The following is a 17,217-nucleotide window of genomic DNA, read 5'->3' as shown; positions in this document are numbered from 1 at the left end:
AATCTAATCTTTGTATTTTTCCTACCAAAATTAATTACTTCACGCCTGTACATTTATTCATCCATCCCACCAATCTGTTTTCTTTTGAAGTTTGACTCCATTATCTTCAGTTTGCAGCACTTGAAAGTTTTGTGATCTCTGCAAATTCTGAAACTGACTTCTGCACAATTTGGAGGAGCCCGTGTTGGACTGGGGTGGACAAAGTTTTTTAAAAAATCTCAACATCAGGTTTATTTGGAGGCACTAGCTTTCGGAGCGCTGCTCCTTCATCAGTTGGTTATGGAGCAGGGCCATACGACACAGAATTTATAGTGTGATGTGGTTGAAATATATTAAACAAGTAGTCTTTAACCAGTTTCGGTTACTAACTATGTAAATCCCAGAACATCTTTTAAGTCACATTCTTAAGATAACCTCAGGTTTTCTCACCAAATGTGTCATCTCAGCTCAGACAATGCATTAAAGGCGCGAGGTTAAAGTCTGCCTGTGTCCCCATCTTGAGTCAGACTGATTCTAAAGTGGGGTTTATAGAATCTTGCATGAATTGACTGTAGGTCATGCATTTTTTTGAGCAAAATAAAATATAATTCCACAATTTAGGAAATCTAGTCGCCATGGGCGAGTTGGGCCAAAGGGCTGTTTCCATTTTTTTTTATGATTGACCGACTGACTGTATGATGTCTCTCCTGAGTTCACTACTCTCTTATATCCTTTAAGTTCTTCCTCCGTATATTATATTTTGTCCAATGCGCATTCACGCCTAGCCCTTGGTAAGAATTTTAGATTTTGATCACAGTTGAGTGGGCAGAATGTCTATGAGCAGCTTTAATCTTATCCTTGAACCTGCATCGCTTCGCTGCTTTTGAAATCAAACTAAGCATCAAGGCACAATAGTTTCAACTTCTTTCCTTCACTATAACTTCACCCTCAATGTAGTCTTCCTGCCTTAATTTGCTGATCAGAGTTGTGATTATGTTAAAAGATTGGTTAGGCCCCAACTAGGGTATTGTTTTCAGTTCAAACATCACCGTTTCAGAAGAATGTGCAGGTTCTTGATGGTGCAAGGGAGATTTGCCAGAATGCTTCCAGGTCTAGGAGAATTCAGTTCCAAGGTTAGATTAAATGAAATGGTGTTGAAATAAAAGTAGCCGCTGGAAAAAGCTGCTCCCATTAGCTGACAGTGCAAGGACTGGGTGACATTGAAGCCTCAAGTAAGAGAAGCCAGGGGAATATGAAGAAAAATGACACTGAGTGGTAATAACCAAATTCTCTGCCAATGAGCTTTCTGAAAGCAGAAACAATCACCATTTCAAAAGTAAATTAGATGCGTTCTTGAAGAATTAAATGTACGGGGCTATGGGGAGTTGAATGGATAGGTCGCTCTGTGGACCAGCCAGCACAGACTCCGGATTGAATGGCCACTCCTGTGCTGTAAATGACTGTGACTCTCAACTCCCATTGAACGGACTGAAATTACTGGGGCATTTCAACATTTCACTGATTAATTGAAGGATTTTTGCTTGCTGCTTGCTAGGAGGAGTGAGAAATAAAACAGTACTTTACATGGATCCCAATGACTCTATCCAAGATAGTTGTCTTAGGAAAAACAATTGCAGTTATCAATCATTATTATTTGCTCTCCTTTCTTTCTTATCCCTCTGTACAGGTTTAGGACAGAGTTGTTGTGGGATGTTCTTGGTGATAGTCGCACACTAAAAACCTTTCTCTTCTGTTTTTCAGCTCCTGAAATAGTAAATTATGAACCTTTGGCTTTAGAAGCAGACATGTGGTACGTTCAACTCACTATCTTAAAAGATACCTGCTTTTTCACTTCTTCCCTTCCCTTTCCTTGACTTTCTCACCTCTTGGAGATAGTAATTTGGCTTTACAATACAGTTCTTGTTTGTTAACAATCATCCGTTTCTTTTGTAATTAATGATTGAGCATGTACCTCAGCAGGCTAAACAAGGGCTTTAACAACTGAAGCTGCTCACTTCCTGGACCTTGCAGCCTAATTGCAGATTAGCATTAAGATAAGGTGTACATTCCATATTGCACTCCACTAATTTGTTTTTGAATAGGTATAAGAGGGGTGGGGCGTAGGTTTGCTTGCTGAGCTGTGGTTTGATATCCAGACGTTTTATTACCTGGCTAGGTAACATCATCAGTGGCGACCTCCAAGTGAAGCGAAGCTGTTGTCTCCTGCTTTCTATTTATATCTTTCTCCTGGATGGGCTTCCTTGGGTTTGTGGTGATGTCATTTCCTGTTCATTTTCTGAGGGGTTGATAGATGGTATCTAGATCTGTGTTTGTTTATGTTGTGGTTGGAGTGCCAGGCCTCTAGGAATTCTCTGGCATGTCTTTGCTTAGCCTGTCCCAGATGAAATGGTGGGTGTTTTTCATCCGTGTAGGGCTACGAGGGAGAGATGGTCGTGTCCTTTTTGTGGCTAGATGGTGTTCGTGTATCCTGGTGGCTAACTTACTTCCTGTTTTGTCCTACGTAGTGTTTGTGACGGTCTTTGCATGGAATTTTGTAGATGTTGGTTTTGTCCATGGGTTGTATTGGGTATTTTAAGTTTGTTAGTTTTTGTTTGAGAGTGTTGGTGGGTTTGTGTGCTACTAGGATTCCGAGGGGTCTTGGTAGTTTAGCTGTCATTTCTGAAACTTCTTTGTATGGTAAAGTGGTTAGGGTTTCTGGCTGTGTTTGGTCTGCTTGTCGTGGTTTGTTCTTGAGGAATCTGTGCCTCACCACCCACTTCACCTTCAACAACATAATATACAAACAAACCAATGGCACACCCATGGGATCTCCGCTCTAAGGATTCATAGCAGAAGCGGTAATGCAAAGTCTAGAACAAACAGCCCTACCGATCATCAGACCAAAAATCTGGGTCCGCTACGTAGATGACACCTTTGTCATCACAAAACGAAAGAAGATAGAAGAGACATTTAACATGAACACCCTCACAAGCATAAAGTTCACCAAGGAGGAAGAAACCGACAACAAACTCACATTCCTGGACGTCACAGTCGAAAGAAAGGACAAGGGAGAACTACAAATCTGCGTATACAGAAAACCGACAAACACTGACCAAATACTTAACTACAGCAGCAACCATGCCAACACACACAAACAAAGCTGTATTAGAACATTATTCCAATGAGCCACCTCGCACTGCAGCACAGACGAAATTCGGAAAACCGAGGAGAACCACCTGTACAATGTATTCAAAAAGAACAGCTACTCAAAATACAGTGCGCAGATTCCTCAAGAACAAACCACAACAAGCAGACCAAACACAGCCAGAAACCCTAACCACTTTACCATACAAAGAAGTTTCAGAAATGACAGCTAGACTACCAAGACCCCTCAGAATCCTAGTAGCACACAAACCCATCATCACTCTCAAACAAAAACTAACAAACTTAAAACACCCAGTACAACCCATGGACAAAACCACCATCATCTACAAAACTCCGTGCAAGGACTGCCACAAACACAACATAGGACAAAAGGAAGTAAGTTAGCCACCAGGATACACGAACACCAGCTAGCCACAAAAAGACACAACCCGCTCTCCCTCATAGCCCTACACACGGATGAAAAAAAACCACCATTTCAACCGGGACAACACATCTATCCTGGGACCAGCTAAGCAAAGACATGCCAGAGAATTCCTAGAGGCCTGGCACGCCATAAACACAAACACAGATCTAGATACCATCTATCAACCCCTCAATGACATCACCACAAACCCGAGGAACCCCATCCAGGAGGGTTATAAATAGAAAGCAGGAGACAACAGCTTTGCTTCACTTGGAGGTCGCCACTGATGTTACCGAGACAGGTAATGAAACGTCTGGATATCAAACCTACAGCTCAGCGAGCAAACCTACACCTTAAACCTCAACCTGAGCTACAAACCTTACAATAGATATAAGACTTTTGAAAATGGGTTCAACTGTATCCAGAATTATATATTTAGTCAATGATTTCTGGAAGTCTGTCTGTAATCTCAATATTGCTTTACTTGGTTAAAATAAAGTAAATTGATTTACTTAATGCTCTAATTTTTCTGCTCTCTCTTTGGAAAGAGGTGTGTGCAGTCATTTTATTTTATTGCTTATTGTAAGATCTTAACTTTCATTTAAGTTCATGTTTTTATTGATTTAACTTTGAGTTCCACACTAACCTTGTGCTGAATTTGCCAGATTATTGAGTGTTATGGATTGCAAAATGTTCCAGACTCAACAATTTATTTTTCTTTCAATTGCAGGAGTATTGGTGTCATCACCTATATTCTGTAAGTATGCTGGTGATGCTTTTTCATGTCTGAACTCCTAAACTGTATTGCCTGATTGAACCCATAGTTCAGGTGATCTAGCTGGAACTTGTCAAAGCACATTCTTCACGGGCAATTGAAATGATTTTATATTCATAGCTGATTTCAAAGTGTTTTAGGAGCTATAGATTGTGACTGAGGGCTTTAAACAAATTGGAAGGGGGAAGAGTTTGAGGGGGGCTATGTATGCTTACAAACAAAAGAATCTGGCACATTGCAGGGCAATTGTTTTGATGATACCCAGAGCAAAGCAGGAAGGGACAGCGTGCACAAACCTTTATTTTTAAGAAAGTGGCTGCTAGGTTCAGAGAGGGAGACATTGTAAAATTAATGGTTCTTCACTCTCTCTTCTTTCCCTTTCTTTCCTCCCGCCCTTTCCACGTAGTTTACTATGGCATATTTCGATTCATTCATTCAGACCAGGACTCAGTGCACTAAGTGCCGATAGACTATGTTCACTATACATCTTTAATATTGTTAAAAACTTAATCATTTTAAATGTGCCTTCATATCGGAATGAAAGTGAGATATATTAGTTACATATATCTTTAATTCTTTAAGTAATTTGTGAATGTTGCTGAGGTTCACGACATGAGAGAAAATGGGAGAGAAATGGAAGAATTTGGTGGGAAACGTCAAGACGCTTACACATTCAAAATTTAGGAAATGGTTCATTTTGAGTGTGCCATTCTCCCAGGCCATGACAATGTTGAACAGTGTGATTTTACTGAATTTCAATTAATCTTTGACATGTTAAATTTCCGTACTGGTATGTATAAATAAAATTTCCTATCAGTAATTTATTCTTAATTCTCTTTCTTTTATCCAGTAATTACTTTTACCATAGTTCATTGTGTTTTCCTTCTTTAGCTGGGATTAGTTGTGCGTTCAAATCGATTTTTGCCAATAATATAATATAGTATTTTGAACTGCAGCATAATTTCAGCCCCATAAAACTATTAGTCGACCCTATAAATTGAACCTTTAAAAATATCTAAAAGGTTTGACTTCTACATGAGTATATATGGTAAGTGAATTAATGGCAAAATGCAGTCAATGGCTAACATCATTATGAAGCCATTGTTATGAGGGGATGTGATTTTGGAAAGGATAGATGGGAAGGGAAGTATGATGGCATAATTTCTAGTAATAAAAGGAATTAATAGCAGGAAGTGATGCAGAATATATATGGGTCTGAGCAAGAAATAACAAAAGGAAGAAGACACTGATTAGATTAAGTATAGTTTCTCTGATAGTAGCTGTTCTTCCAAAGGTCATTGTATTGGAAATATTAACTCTACTTTTCCCTCTACAGATGGTGCCAGACCTGCTGAGTTTCTCTGGCAATTTGTTTTGATTCTCTGAAGGAGTTGAACTCAATTGTTGAACCTGGAAGGCTTTCACTCTTTAAAGATGTACTTAAAGGAAGGGGCATGGTGCTCCTTGTTGATTTGCATTTGCTAACCTATATCCTATAATTCTCAAATCTGAGCACCAGATATGGACTGTGGGGTATGCTAAATAAAAATAAAGATGCAATTCTGAATCTTTGCCATAACAGGGTGAATACAGACCATGGTTTAACAGTATTGAATCATTAGACTGCATGTGATGATCAATTATCAACTGTATTATGTTTGCCTGTGTAGAATAAAATAGTGATGTATCTTGTTGTTTTCTTCAGTCCTTGATGTCTGAGGTGAGCTTGTTGTTAAATACTCATAATATTCTTTGCTGTACTTCATTATTTGTTTCTTGAACTAAGGTACTACGTTTTGGAAAGGCAAATCAGGACAGGACTTATAGACTTAATGGTAAAATCCTGGGGAGTGTTGCCAAGCAAAGAGACCTGGGAATGCAGGTTCATTGTTCCTTGAAAGTGGAGTCTTAGGTAGACAGTAGAGAAGAATACGTTTGGTATGCTTTCCTTTATTGCTCAGTGCATTGATTATAAGAACTGGAGGGTCTTGTTGCAGCAATACAGGTCATCGGTTAAGCCACTTTTGGAATACTGAGTACAATTCTGGTCTCCCTACTATAAGAAAGATGTTATTAAACATGAAAGGGTTCAGGGAAGATTGACAAGGATGTTGCCAGGGTTCAAGGGTTTGAGCTATAGGGAGAGGGTGAATAGGCTGGGGCCATTTTCGCTGGAGCATTGGAGGCTGAAGGGTGACCTTATAGGAGTTTATAAAATCATAAGGGGCATGGATAAGGTGAACAGTCAAGGTCTTTTCCCCAGGGTAGGGGAGTCCAAAACTGGAGAGAATAAGTTTAAGTTGAGCGGGAAATGATTTAAAAGGCATCCAGAGGACAACATTTTTACACATAGGGTGGTGTGTTTATGATATGAACTGCCAGAGGAAATAGTGGAGGGGTACAATTGCAGCATTTAAAAGGCATCTGGATGAGCATATGAATAGAAAAGGTTTGGAGGGATATGGGCCAAATACTGGCAGATGTCTGGTCAGCATGCGTGAGTTGGACCAAATGATCTGTTTCTAGGTGAATATTTCTGACTATAATTGTGACCTACATATGGATGATTCCACCATTGCTAAAGTTTTAACCGATGTAATTATTGATTGCTGTATTTATAATAGAACATTGTTAATTGTGGTCCAAAGTTAACCTTCATTTTGAGCTGAACAACTAGCCTGTTGAATCATGTATGTTGCTGTCTTTTCTTCCCACTATCAGTTTAAGCGGTGCTTCTCCATTCCTTGGTGAAACAAAACAAGAAACCTTAACAAACATTTCCGCTGTGAATTATGACTTTGATGAGGAGTACTTCAGTAACACCAGTGAATTGGCAAAGGACTTCATTCGCAGGCTTCTGGTGAAAGACCCCAAGTAAGAATGACTTCTGTCAAAGTAATTGCAGTAGGATGGCCTAAGCATTAAATGAGTTACAAGGAACTATTTTCAACATTCAAATGTTACTTTAGTAAGTAAATCCTTAAACTCTAAAAAGATTATTCCCAATTGGCTATATTCTATTTGTAGTATTGTTACCTTGTTTCCACCTTCCAATCTTGATCTGTTCTGCATTCTATGTATTGTGCTCTTACAGTTGAACAATTGGCTTAATTTCAATCCAGAGATGCTGGTTGCTTAAGGTCATCTCCATTGCATGACTCTGGTTGGTTGCACATTGCACCAGTAGTTAGAGTTCTGGCAAAACTTGACAGACCTTGTATCAAGTGTTGTTCTGCCTAGTAAAAGAGGGGGAGCTATTTTTATATCTGGCAGAGAGAGAAATCCTGATATGGAAGTGGTCTGAGTGAAGGAAAATCAACAAATGTGTGGGCATATCACAGTCCAATGCTTGTTCTGAAATTTTATATTTTTTCACTTTTAGGAAGAGAATGACAATTGGTGACAGTCTAGAACATCCGTGGATTAAGGTAACCTTATTTTATAGACAAAGTCTTCTAGATCCCAATCACTGTTTTCAAAAAAAAATTCCTCGTCACCATTATTTCTTTTACTAATTCTGGTAAATTGGTGCCCTAGCAATGCAAAGAACAGTTTGTCCCTATTTTCTCTGCTCAGTCCCTCCTGACTTTGAACACTTCTATGAGGTCTCTGAGAATATTCTCTAATCTATTCAGATAACTGAGTCTTTCGCTCTTGGAACCATTCTGTTGCACCTTTTCAGCAGCCCCCCCTCATGCCTTTTTTACATCCTTCCAAACATGCAGTGTCCAAAACTGGACGCAGACTCCAGGTGAGGCCGAACTGGTGTTTTATCCCAGTTTATTATAATGTCTTCACCTTTTGTGCCCTGCATCCCAATGTATAAAACTCTCTGGATTCCTGTGCTGCTTTCATCACTTTTCTCAACCTATCCTGCCAACTTCAGTGATTTGTAAAAATATACTTGCAGGTCCCGCAGCTTTGGCAGTTCCTTTAAAACTGTGTCTTTATTTTATAATGCCTCTCCTTGTTCATCCTACCCAAATAAATTACTTCACGCACCTCTGCATTAAATTTCAGCTGACATTTGTCTACCGTTTCCACTAAGTACTCTTGAAATGCAACACTATCTTCCTCACAGCTCCTAATGCTTCCAAGTTTGTCATCTGCTGATTTTGAAATGTTCCCTGTACACAAGGGATAGACAGAGTTGAGGAGGGGTGAGGATGAACTTAAATGTAGGGTAACGGATAAATTGGAATTAGTAGCTTAGGTTTGTGTAGGGCAGAAGACTGTAGACCAGCCAGGACAGTCAGATATGCAGCATGGAAGTAGACTCTTTGGTCCAACTCGTCCATGCCAGCCAGATAGCCTAAACAGGTGTAATCCCATTTGCCAGCATTTTGCCCATATCACTTTAAACCTTTCCTATTTATATACCAAACTGGATCAAAATGTTCTAAATGATATAAGCCTCCATCACTTCCTCTGGCAGGTCATTCCATACATGCATCACCCTCTGCATTGAAAAAGGTGCTCCTTAGGTCCCTATTAAATCCTCCCCCTCACCTGAAACCAATGTCCTCTAGTTTTGGACTCCCCGACCCTGGAGAACAGACCTTGGCTATTCATCCTGTCCATGCTCCTCATGATTTTATCAACCTCTGTAATGTATCCCTTCAGCCTCCAATGCTCCAGGGAAAATAACCCCAGCCTGTTCACCCTCTCCCAAAGCTGAAACCCTGGCAACGTCCTTGTAAATCTTGTATTGAAGTAGTCAACAGTTTGTGGCATGTATCATGTATCGGATGAGTGTGGTTCGGTACATTTCCTTCAGTCGTTTTTGGTTCAGAAGTGAACTTAATGCAGACTATTTGTTTTATCTATAGGTTATTAAGCGAAGAAATGTGAGACGTGAGGACAATGGCAAGAAGCCAGAGCGTCGTAGACTGAAGACAACCCGCCTCAAGGAATACACAATCAAGTCCCACTCCAGCATGCCTCCAAATAATACCTATGTCAACTTTGAGAGATTCTCAAAAGTTCTGGAAGAAATCAATGCAGTAGATGAAAGCATTCAGGAGCTGGTGAAAAACAAAAAGTCTTTCAAAGAGGACATTGATGCACTTGTTTCTATTTATGATGAGAAGGAATCCTGGTACAAGGAAGAGAATGACAGCATCAGCCAAGATCTTGGGCACATTAAGAATGAAATGCGGAAAACAGAAACAATGAGGAAACAGGCACAAGATGACGTCAAATCGACGATGCTGTCCACCAACATCCTGAAACGGAAGTACACAAAGCTGGAAACCCGCTATGATGCACTGGCTGCAGAACTGAAGTGGGTTGAGGAGCTCCTGATGTCTGTTGAACAGGAGCGAATGCAAGGAGGGGTTGGTGATGATGGTCATCTTGGAGGAATGCGTTAGCTCACAATTTTGTTAATTCTAAGAAATCGCCTACAAACCAGTTCATCATCCATTTGAAGCCAGCCAAATTGGACAAGACCGCTGCAGAACTACTTCAGTTATTGTCGTGAACATCAGTCTTTGGAACCAACTTAGTTTTGTTCCAGTCCCATATTTAAGCTTGGGCTCATTGCCAAATCTCAATAACATTCCATTCTGAAAACATCACACAAACATGGTTCTTCCAAAGGCTCATCGATACCACAAGTTCTGCATGCTGCTGTTGGCCTTGTCCCTGCTACTGTTGTGTTTCTCTGGTGAGCTTTGCTTATTCCCATCCACTGGAGACCACTGTGATTCCAGGGGACAGAGCCACACTTCATGTGGGCATCTCAGTATTTGGGAACAGGTGGATGGAGAGGAGGGGGTAGTCAGTTGCTATACTCTGGACAACTCCATCCCTCCCATTCACTAGCACCTCTTTCAACTTATCATATATCCATCGGGATTCCTATTGGTTCATTGGAAACCCTGATCTTTGGCTGACCAAAGGAGAAGGTTCATTCGGAAGCAAGCAGATAGATCATGTAACTTTGTCAGGAAGTCTGCAGAGACAAAGTTGAAGTGCCAGAGGGAGTGCAACAATCTACTAAACCCCATTTACCCACCCTTCAGGCACTCCCTGGTGTGTCTGTCAGACCCTGGGAGCACACATTAAACTTAAATATCTCCATCCCTAACAACCTACAGTCATCTTCAATCCCGAGGGACTACTGAAGAAGATTGGGGTTGAAGAGTAACTAAATATGTTCCTATCACTTAAAGCAAATTGTTATTGAACAGTTAAGAGCATACTCTATTTACGGAGTTGTGAAAAATAATGAAATTTCACCAATACTTGCTTTTTTAAATACAAACTCCACCTTATCAGCTGTTAAAACTGCAAGTGTAGTTAGTGGATCTGAAATATAATCAAATATCAGATAAGAATTGCAAATCCAACTACTGTTATACTAGTAGCAGTTACATATGACAGAATTGGCACAAATGTATGTGATCTTGTGCTTTCTGAAATCTGCCCTCGCCATAGTATCTCAAACAGACATCGGAATAGAATGGGTACCTCATTTGAGAATGAAACATTTATCTCTTTAATGAACGGTTTACAAATTACTAAATCAGATTCAGTATCTCCTGTGAAAGACCTGCAATGGTTTCCTGTAATTCCTTGTTGATTTTAAGCCCGCTAGATAAGTTTAACTCAGTTAAATCATCTGTTCCTGATAGCTCAGATCTTCAGTGGGTCAGACAGAAGCCCCAATAAATTTTTTGAACTTCAGCTCTTGTAATTGTCCATCGATGCAGTGGCATGTTGGGTTCAATTGGAGCTGGACCTATTCCTTGAAATCTTGCCAGAAGTTGGCAAAAGCAGCGGGAGATAAGTCAGGCCACCACTGGCTCTTCAGGATGTAACTACAATGTGACTGGCTGAGAACCCAATGTTTGTCCCTCTATGTACTTGGCCTGAGCTTCATTTAGAAGACTTCTCCTGCCCCAGTATATTCAGGGAGTTCTTTACTAGATGAATGATCAGACTCCACTTGCAAAGATTGTGATGGATTTCCACAGAACTCGGTAACTAAGCTAATGTTTTATTGTAAGGAACTGAATTCGCATTTCCTTGCTGTCAGTAAACAGCCCCTGAACTTTGCTACGACTGTCATTTACCACTGGGTTCACTTCAGGCAGTGAAGGCCACTGCGTAAATTTCTGTTAACGACTAAACGTCACACAGTCTGTTCTTGCCACTGTTTGCCTTCTCCCTGTGATCCTCCTCCACCTATAAAATCTGGGCTAAAGAACCTCAGTAGATGTTCATATTTTTGTTTTCATAAAACAATCAGATTTAATATTTGAATTGTATTGATTGCTTAAATGATTGCACAAGCTTATTTGGATAATTTTTATTTGGAAAAATAGTAACCAAGTTCGATGTAATTTTGTTAACAAAGTAACAGGCATTTATTTAATTCAGTGGTATTTATCAACATTGAAACAAGCTGTTTGACCTATTGGATCTCTGGTGTTTATACAACATAAGCCTCATCCCAACTTTATCTAATTCTGTCAGTGTACCCTGTATTTATTTCTCCCTCATGTACTTCATCTGGCTATCTATCACATCATATGCCTGAACCTCTCCATGTGGTAGTGAGTTCCATTTGCTCAACTTAGAAATGAGCTTCTTATTAATGCTTCATAAGTGTGTGTGTGTGTGTGTCGTCCCCATGATGGGAGACAGGCAAATCATCATAGTGTTTAAATCCAATTAATAAAAATCGATTGGCCCCACCTGGTCTGTCCTACATGTGACTCGGGATCTGCAGTGCTGTAATTTACTCTGAGTTGCCCTGTTTAACTGGCTGTGCAGTTCAAGGGAAATTTGGGCAAAAATAATAGTGCTGCTAATGATACCACATCTCATGAGAGAAAATAAACTAGTGAAATTCACCAGCATACTGTTGAAAGGAACCCAAGTTCTGTAGGAGCAATTATTTTTAATAAGTATTTCAGATTTAAACACCTCGAGCACTCCATTTAACTAGGAATTACTGTATAATAAATGAAAGATGCCAACTGTTTTCTCTGGTGGTGGGAGTGGTGCATGAGCAAGTACATGATGGTTTGGGGTCCAGCTTGATTTTATAAGGTATTTAGATTTGAACTGAACATCGCTGTGATTCAGCTCCAATTTGCCTGCACATTTTGTGAATGTTTACTATGCTACCACACCTTTATATATAAGGTGCATGTATTAAAGATATTTTCCCATGTATGTTTTTCTTGCTTTTTGATTATCTTCATTACAGAGCAGTTACCTGTCTTCATTCACTAATATGTTATTATCTGACATTATATATTGACATTTTATAACCACATTGAAAGTGATCATTAAGGTCTGTTTGATACTTGGACATTTAACATTTATAATAAACCTTTAAAAATAGAATGTTGTTTTTCCTTTATTGGATGTATAAAGGTAAAGCTGTCCTGCCAGACCATAGAGCTGCTGTCTCAGACAAGAGAGATGATGGGTGAGGACCATCATACCTCAGGAGAGGTGAGAGGTCACAGAGAATCCTTCACTGAACCTCAGCCAGTGCAGGAATTGAACCCACACTATTACTATCAGTCTACATGACAAACCAGTTGTCCAGTGAACTGAGCTAACCAACCAGTGGTTGTGGATGAATATCAAAAACTACTGTTGCACCATGAAAGCTGGGAACTTAATTATGGGAATTGGGTGCAGGGGGATCGAGCTTTGTAAAAGGGCCAACTTAATCTATAAATGGGAGAGACAATGGAGAATGGGAGGAGAACAGGTATGCAAGAGGTGGGGCCATTGAGTCAGCAGCAGCCTGGCTTCAGTAGGGGTCAGTGCAGTCTGATGTCTGGCTTGGTGATGTGACATGTCTTGAGCATCGGGTAAAATGGGGTGATGAGTAGTTAAATAAATACGTTAGGGAGGAGTATGGGGAAGATCAAAGCTGATAGGATGAATGGGGAGGGAAGCCAAGAAGGGAAGGGTAGGGAAGAAGGGGGTGGTTCACTGAGTCAGACAGGTGGTATTTGTCATTTGCTCTGAAGTGTTCCCTTCGACCCTCATCTGGGTAGCAAGTGTGCAATGGAGATGGAGGAGGCTGCTACATCTTTTGTCATCTAAAAGAATGGCTCCATTTTCATGTGAAATAATGCCTTTCGAAAGGGGATAACATTAAACAGGCCCCCACATGGTGCAGGTGAAAGACAGATCACAAAATATGCTGTAAAGCATTGGCTTACTGTGTGGAATACAATCCCTAGCCATTGAGGGATCAATGCCAATAATGCTGTGACCTACAAGCAATGTATTGACGTGGAAAGATTCATCTAGTTGGCAAAATAACAAAGATCTTCTAAAGCCCCACAGTCTGTTTATGGTTTTAGGTGCTGCTCCCTTCACTCCCTAAACCATAAAACATTGGTTCGGCTTTCTACCTTTTTTCCTGTGGCTGCAGTTAGAATAGCATTCATTCTCTCGCTGAAGAGGTGAACAAATTTGGGAATGTGTTTGTGGCATATCACCTGTACCCTATATGGGTCCTCACTATTGTCTTCCTTTCCCTCATTATGTCTTTGTGCACTCTCTGGTCCACCCTATAGACCATAAGATGTAGGAGAAGAATTAAGCAGTTTGACGGGTATGTTTCTCAAACCCATTCTCCTGCATTTTCTTCATAACCTTTGATCTGCTTAAAAATTAAGCTATCTACCTTTGTCTTAAATCCACTCAATGACTAGGCCTTCACACCCCTCTGAGGCAATGAGTTCCACAGATTGACCACCCTCTGGTTGAAGAAACTCCTCCTTATCTCAGTTCTAAAGGGTTGTTTCTTCACCCTGAGGCTGTGCCCTCAGGACTTGGCCTCTCCTACTAGTGGGAACATCTTCTCCACGTCCACTCTAACCAGGCTTCTCCATATTCTTTAAGTTTCAATCAGATGCCCTTGTCATCCTTTCAAACTCCATTGGGTGCAGACCCAGAGTCATTAACTGCTGCTTATACAACAAGCCCCATGTTCTTGAGACCATCCTTGTGAATCTCCTCTGCACCCTCTACAAGGCCAGCACATCCTTCCTTTAAATATGGGCCCAAAACTACTCAATATTACAAATGCAATTTGACCAGAGCCTTATAGTGTCAGTAGTACATCCCTGCTCTTATACTCTTGGCCTCTCGGTGTGAATGCTAACATTGCATTTGCCTTCCTAATTGCCAACTGAACCTGTGTTTTAGGACTCCTAAATCCCTTTATGCTTCAGATTTGTGAATCTTTTCCCCATTTAGAAAATAGTCTAGGCCTCTTTGTACCAAAATGCATAACCTCACACTTCCACACATTATGTTCCATCTGCCATTTCTTTGCCCACTCTCAGCAGTCTCCCTGCTTCCTGAACATGAGCCATCCCTCCACCTATCTTTGTATCATCTGCAAATTTAGCAACATTGCCTTCAATTCCTTCATCCAGATAGTTAATGTATAATATGAATAGTTGTGATTTCCAACATGAACTCCTGCGAAAATGGTTAGCCTGACCTCAGTCATTGGTAAGATTTGAGAGTCCATTATTAAAGATGAGATGTTGGCATACTTGGAAGTGCACAGTAAAAACTGGGATGAGCCACCATGCCACCTCTACCTCCACAAACACATTTGTCAGGCATGACTTCCCTTGACGAAGCTATGCTGACCCTATCCTATTTTACTGTGCACTTCCAAATACTGTACTCCATAATCTCATCCTTAATAATGGGCCCTCAAATCTTACCAACGACTCAGGTCAGGCTAACCAGATTACAGTTTCCTACTTTCTGCCTCCCTCCCTTCTCAGAGGTGGGTGGGGTTACATTAGCCATTTTCCAGATCTCTGGGACCCTCCCTGACTAGTGATTCCTGAGAGATTGCCATTAATGCCTCTACAATCTCCTTCACAACCCTGGATGTGGCCTATCTGGTCCAGGTGACTTATCCATCTTCAGACCTTTCAGCTTCTCCAGCACCTTTAGTAATGGTCACTGCAATCCCCTCTGCCCCCGACTCTCTTGAAGTTCTGGTATGCTGCTTTTGTCTTCCATAAGGCCTGCCGAACCTATTGGCCTAGGTCTTTTGCTCATGTGACCTAGGGATGTTTGCGTCTCAGAGCTACAGGTGGCCAACCCAGAGGTAGGTGTACACTCTTTCAGTTTGAGGGTGACAGGTAGGGTGGAGGTGGAGGGCACGACCACCTCTGGAATGTCCTGCAAGATGACTTCTGGTGTTGGGAGAAGGGGCTGTTTGTGATTCTGGATAGGTAGCTCCAAGCACAGCCCTATCTCATGAGGAAAGTGTTCCTTATCCCACTGTTACTGTTGGTGAAGAGTACCAATGGCTTGAGCGATGGAAGGACAGGTTTGTGTATATATCCAACAGACTGAGACTGCAGTACCTTGCTGTCCATGGCAGCTGCCAACTGTCCATGAAAGCAGATGACACGTGGCACAGGCAACTAGCTACCAATAGCATTGGTGAAGTCTTCCAGCTTTCAACCCTGGGGCCTGATGGGATCTATCCCAGGATACTGAGGGAGGCAGCAAGGAAGAAGATTCTTGGGGCCTTGACAGAGACCTTTGTATCCTCTTTAGCTACAAGTGAGGACCCAGAGGACTGGAGAAAGTCCAAAGTTGCTCCTTTGTTTAAGAAGGGCAACAGGGATAATCCAGGAAATTGTAGGTTGGTGGAGCCTTACCTGAATGATAGCGAAATTATTGGAAGAGACTTGGGGACAGAATTTACTCGCTTTTGGGGAAAAAAATGGACTAATTAGAGATCGGCAGCATAGGTTTGTATGTGGAGGTCTTGTCTCAAATTTTATTGAGCTTTTTGAGGAAGTACTAAAGTATTCAGAGGGTGGAATCATAAAGATGCACAGCATGAAAATAGACCCTTCAGTCCAACTCGTCCATGCCATCCAAATACCCTAACCTAATATACTCCCTTTTGCCAGCACATAGCTACATTGCTCTTAAATCCTTCCTATTCATATACCCATTCAGCTGCCTTTTAAATGCTGTAATTGTTCCAACCTCCACCACTTCCCCTGGCAGCTCATTCCATATACGTACCACCCTCTGTATGAAAAAGTTGCCCCTTGGGTCCTTTTTCTATCTTGCCCTCTCACCCTAAACCTATGCCCTCTGGTTCTGGACTAACCCACCCCAGGGAAAAGACTTTCTCTATTTACTCTCTCCACGTCCCTCATGATTTTATAAACCTCTATAAGATCACCCCTCAGCCTCCAACACTCCAGGGAATGCAGCCCCAGCCTATTCAGCCTCTCCCTAAAGCTCAAATCCTCAACCCCGGCAGCATCCTGGTAAATTTTTTCTGAACCCTTTCAAGTTTCGCAACATCCTTCCGATAGGAAGGAGATCAGAATTGCACGCGATATTCCAGGGTAGGGCAGAGGATATTGTCTGCACTGACTTTACAAAAGCATTTCACATGATCCTGCATGGTAGGCTTGTCCAGAAGATTAAGTGACATGGGATCCACAGTGAGTTGGTAAGTTGGATACAGAACTATTGGTCACAGAAGATGGAAAGTAGTTGTGGAGGGATGTTTTTCCTGACCTGAGGTCTGTGACCAATGGTATGGTCTGTTTAGTAAGACTGTAGGCAACTTGCAAATTGGTGGAGTTGTGGTTGCTGAGGAAGATTGTTAAACGATACAGGATATAGATCAGTTGGGAAGACAAAAGGCAGGTGGACTTTGATCAAATGAGAGGTTTAGATTAGATTACTTACAGTGTGGAAACAGGCCCTTCGGCCCAACAAGTCCACACCGACCTGCAAACCACCCATACCTCTGCATTATGGGCAATTTAGCATAGCCAATTCACCTGACCTGCATATCTTTGGACTGTGGGAGGAAACCAGAGCACCCAGAGAAAACCCACGCAGA

The 17,217-nt window shown here is 41.2% G+C and overlaps 1 protein-coding gene across 4 annotated transcripts in view; it reads left to right on the top strand.

The window, feature by feature from the left end:
* dapk3 (death-associated protein kinase 3) overlaps positions 1 to 12,509 on the top strand; it is a 38,093-nt gene extending 25,584 nt beyond the window's left edge. For all 4 annotated transcript variants that reach the window (XM_060846270.1, XM_060846269.1, XM_060846272.1 and 1 more), the window contains 5 exons: positions 1,741 to 1,789; positions 4,278 to 4,304; positions 7,044 to 7,196; positions 7,705 to 7,750; positions 9,152 to 12,509. In XM_060846270.1, coding sequence (XP_060702253.1) covers positions 1,741 to 1,789; positions 4,278 to 4,304; positions 7,044 to 7,196; positions 7,705 to 7,750; positions 9,152 to 9,694 — 818 coding nt within the window. In that variant the 3' untranslated portion in view covers positions 9,695 to 12,509. The remainder of the gene's footprint in view (positions 1 to 1,740; positions 1,790 to 4,277; positions 4,305 to 7,043; positions 7,197 to 7,704; positions 7,751 to 9,151) is intronic.
* The last annotated feature ends 4,708 nt before the right edge of the window (positions 12,510 to 17,217 follow it).

The sequence above is a fragment of the Hemiscyllium ocellatum genome, chromosome 28 (genome assembly GCF_020745735.1).
Source record: "Hemiscyllium ocellatum isolate sHemOce1 chromosome 28, sHemOce1.pat.X.cur, whole genome shotgun sequence".
NCBI classification, from domain to species: Eukaryota; Metazoa; Chordata; class Chondrichthyes; order Orectolobiformes; family Hemiscylliidae; genus Hemiscyllium; species Hemiscyllium ocellatum.
The sequence above is the reverse complement of the archived record's forward strand: the minus strand, read 5'-3'. Positions and strand labels throughout refer to the sequence as shown.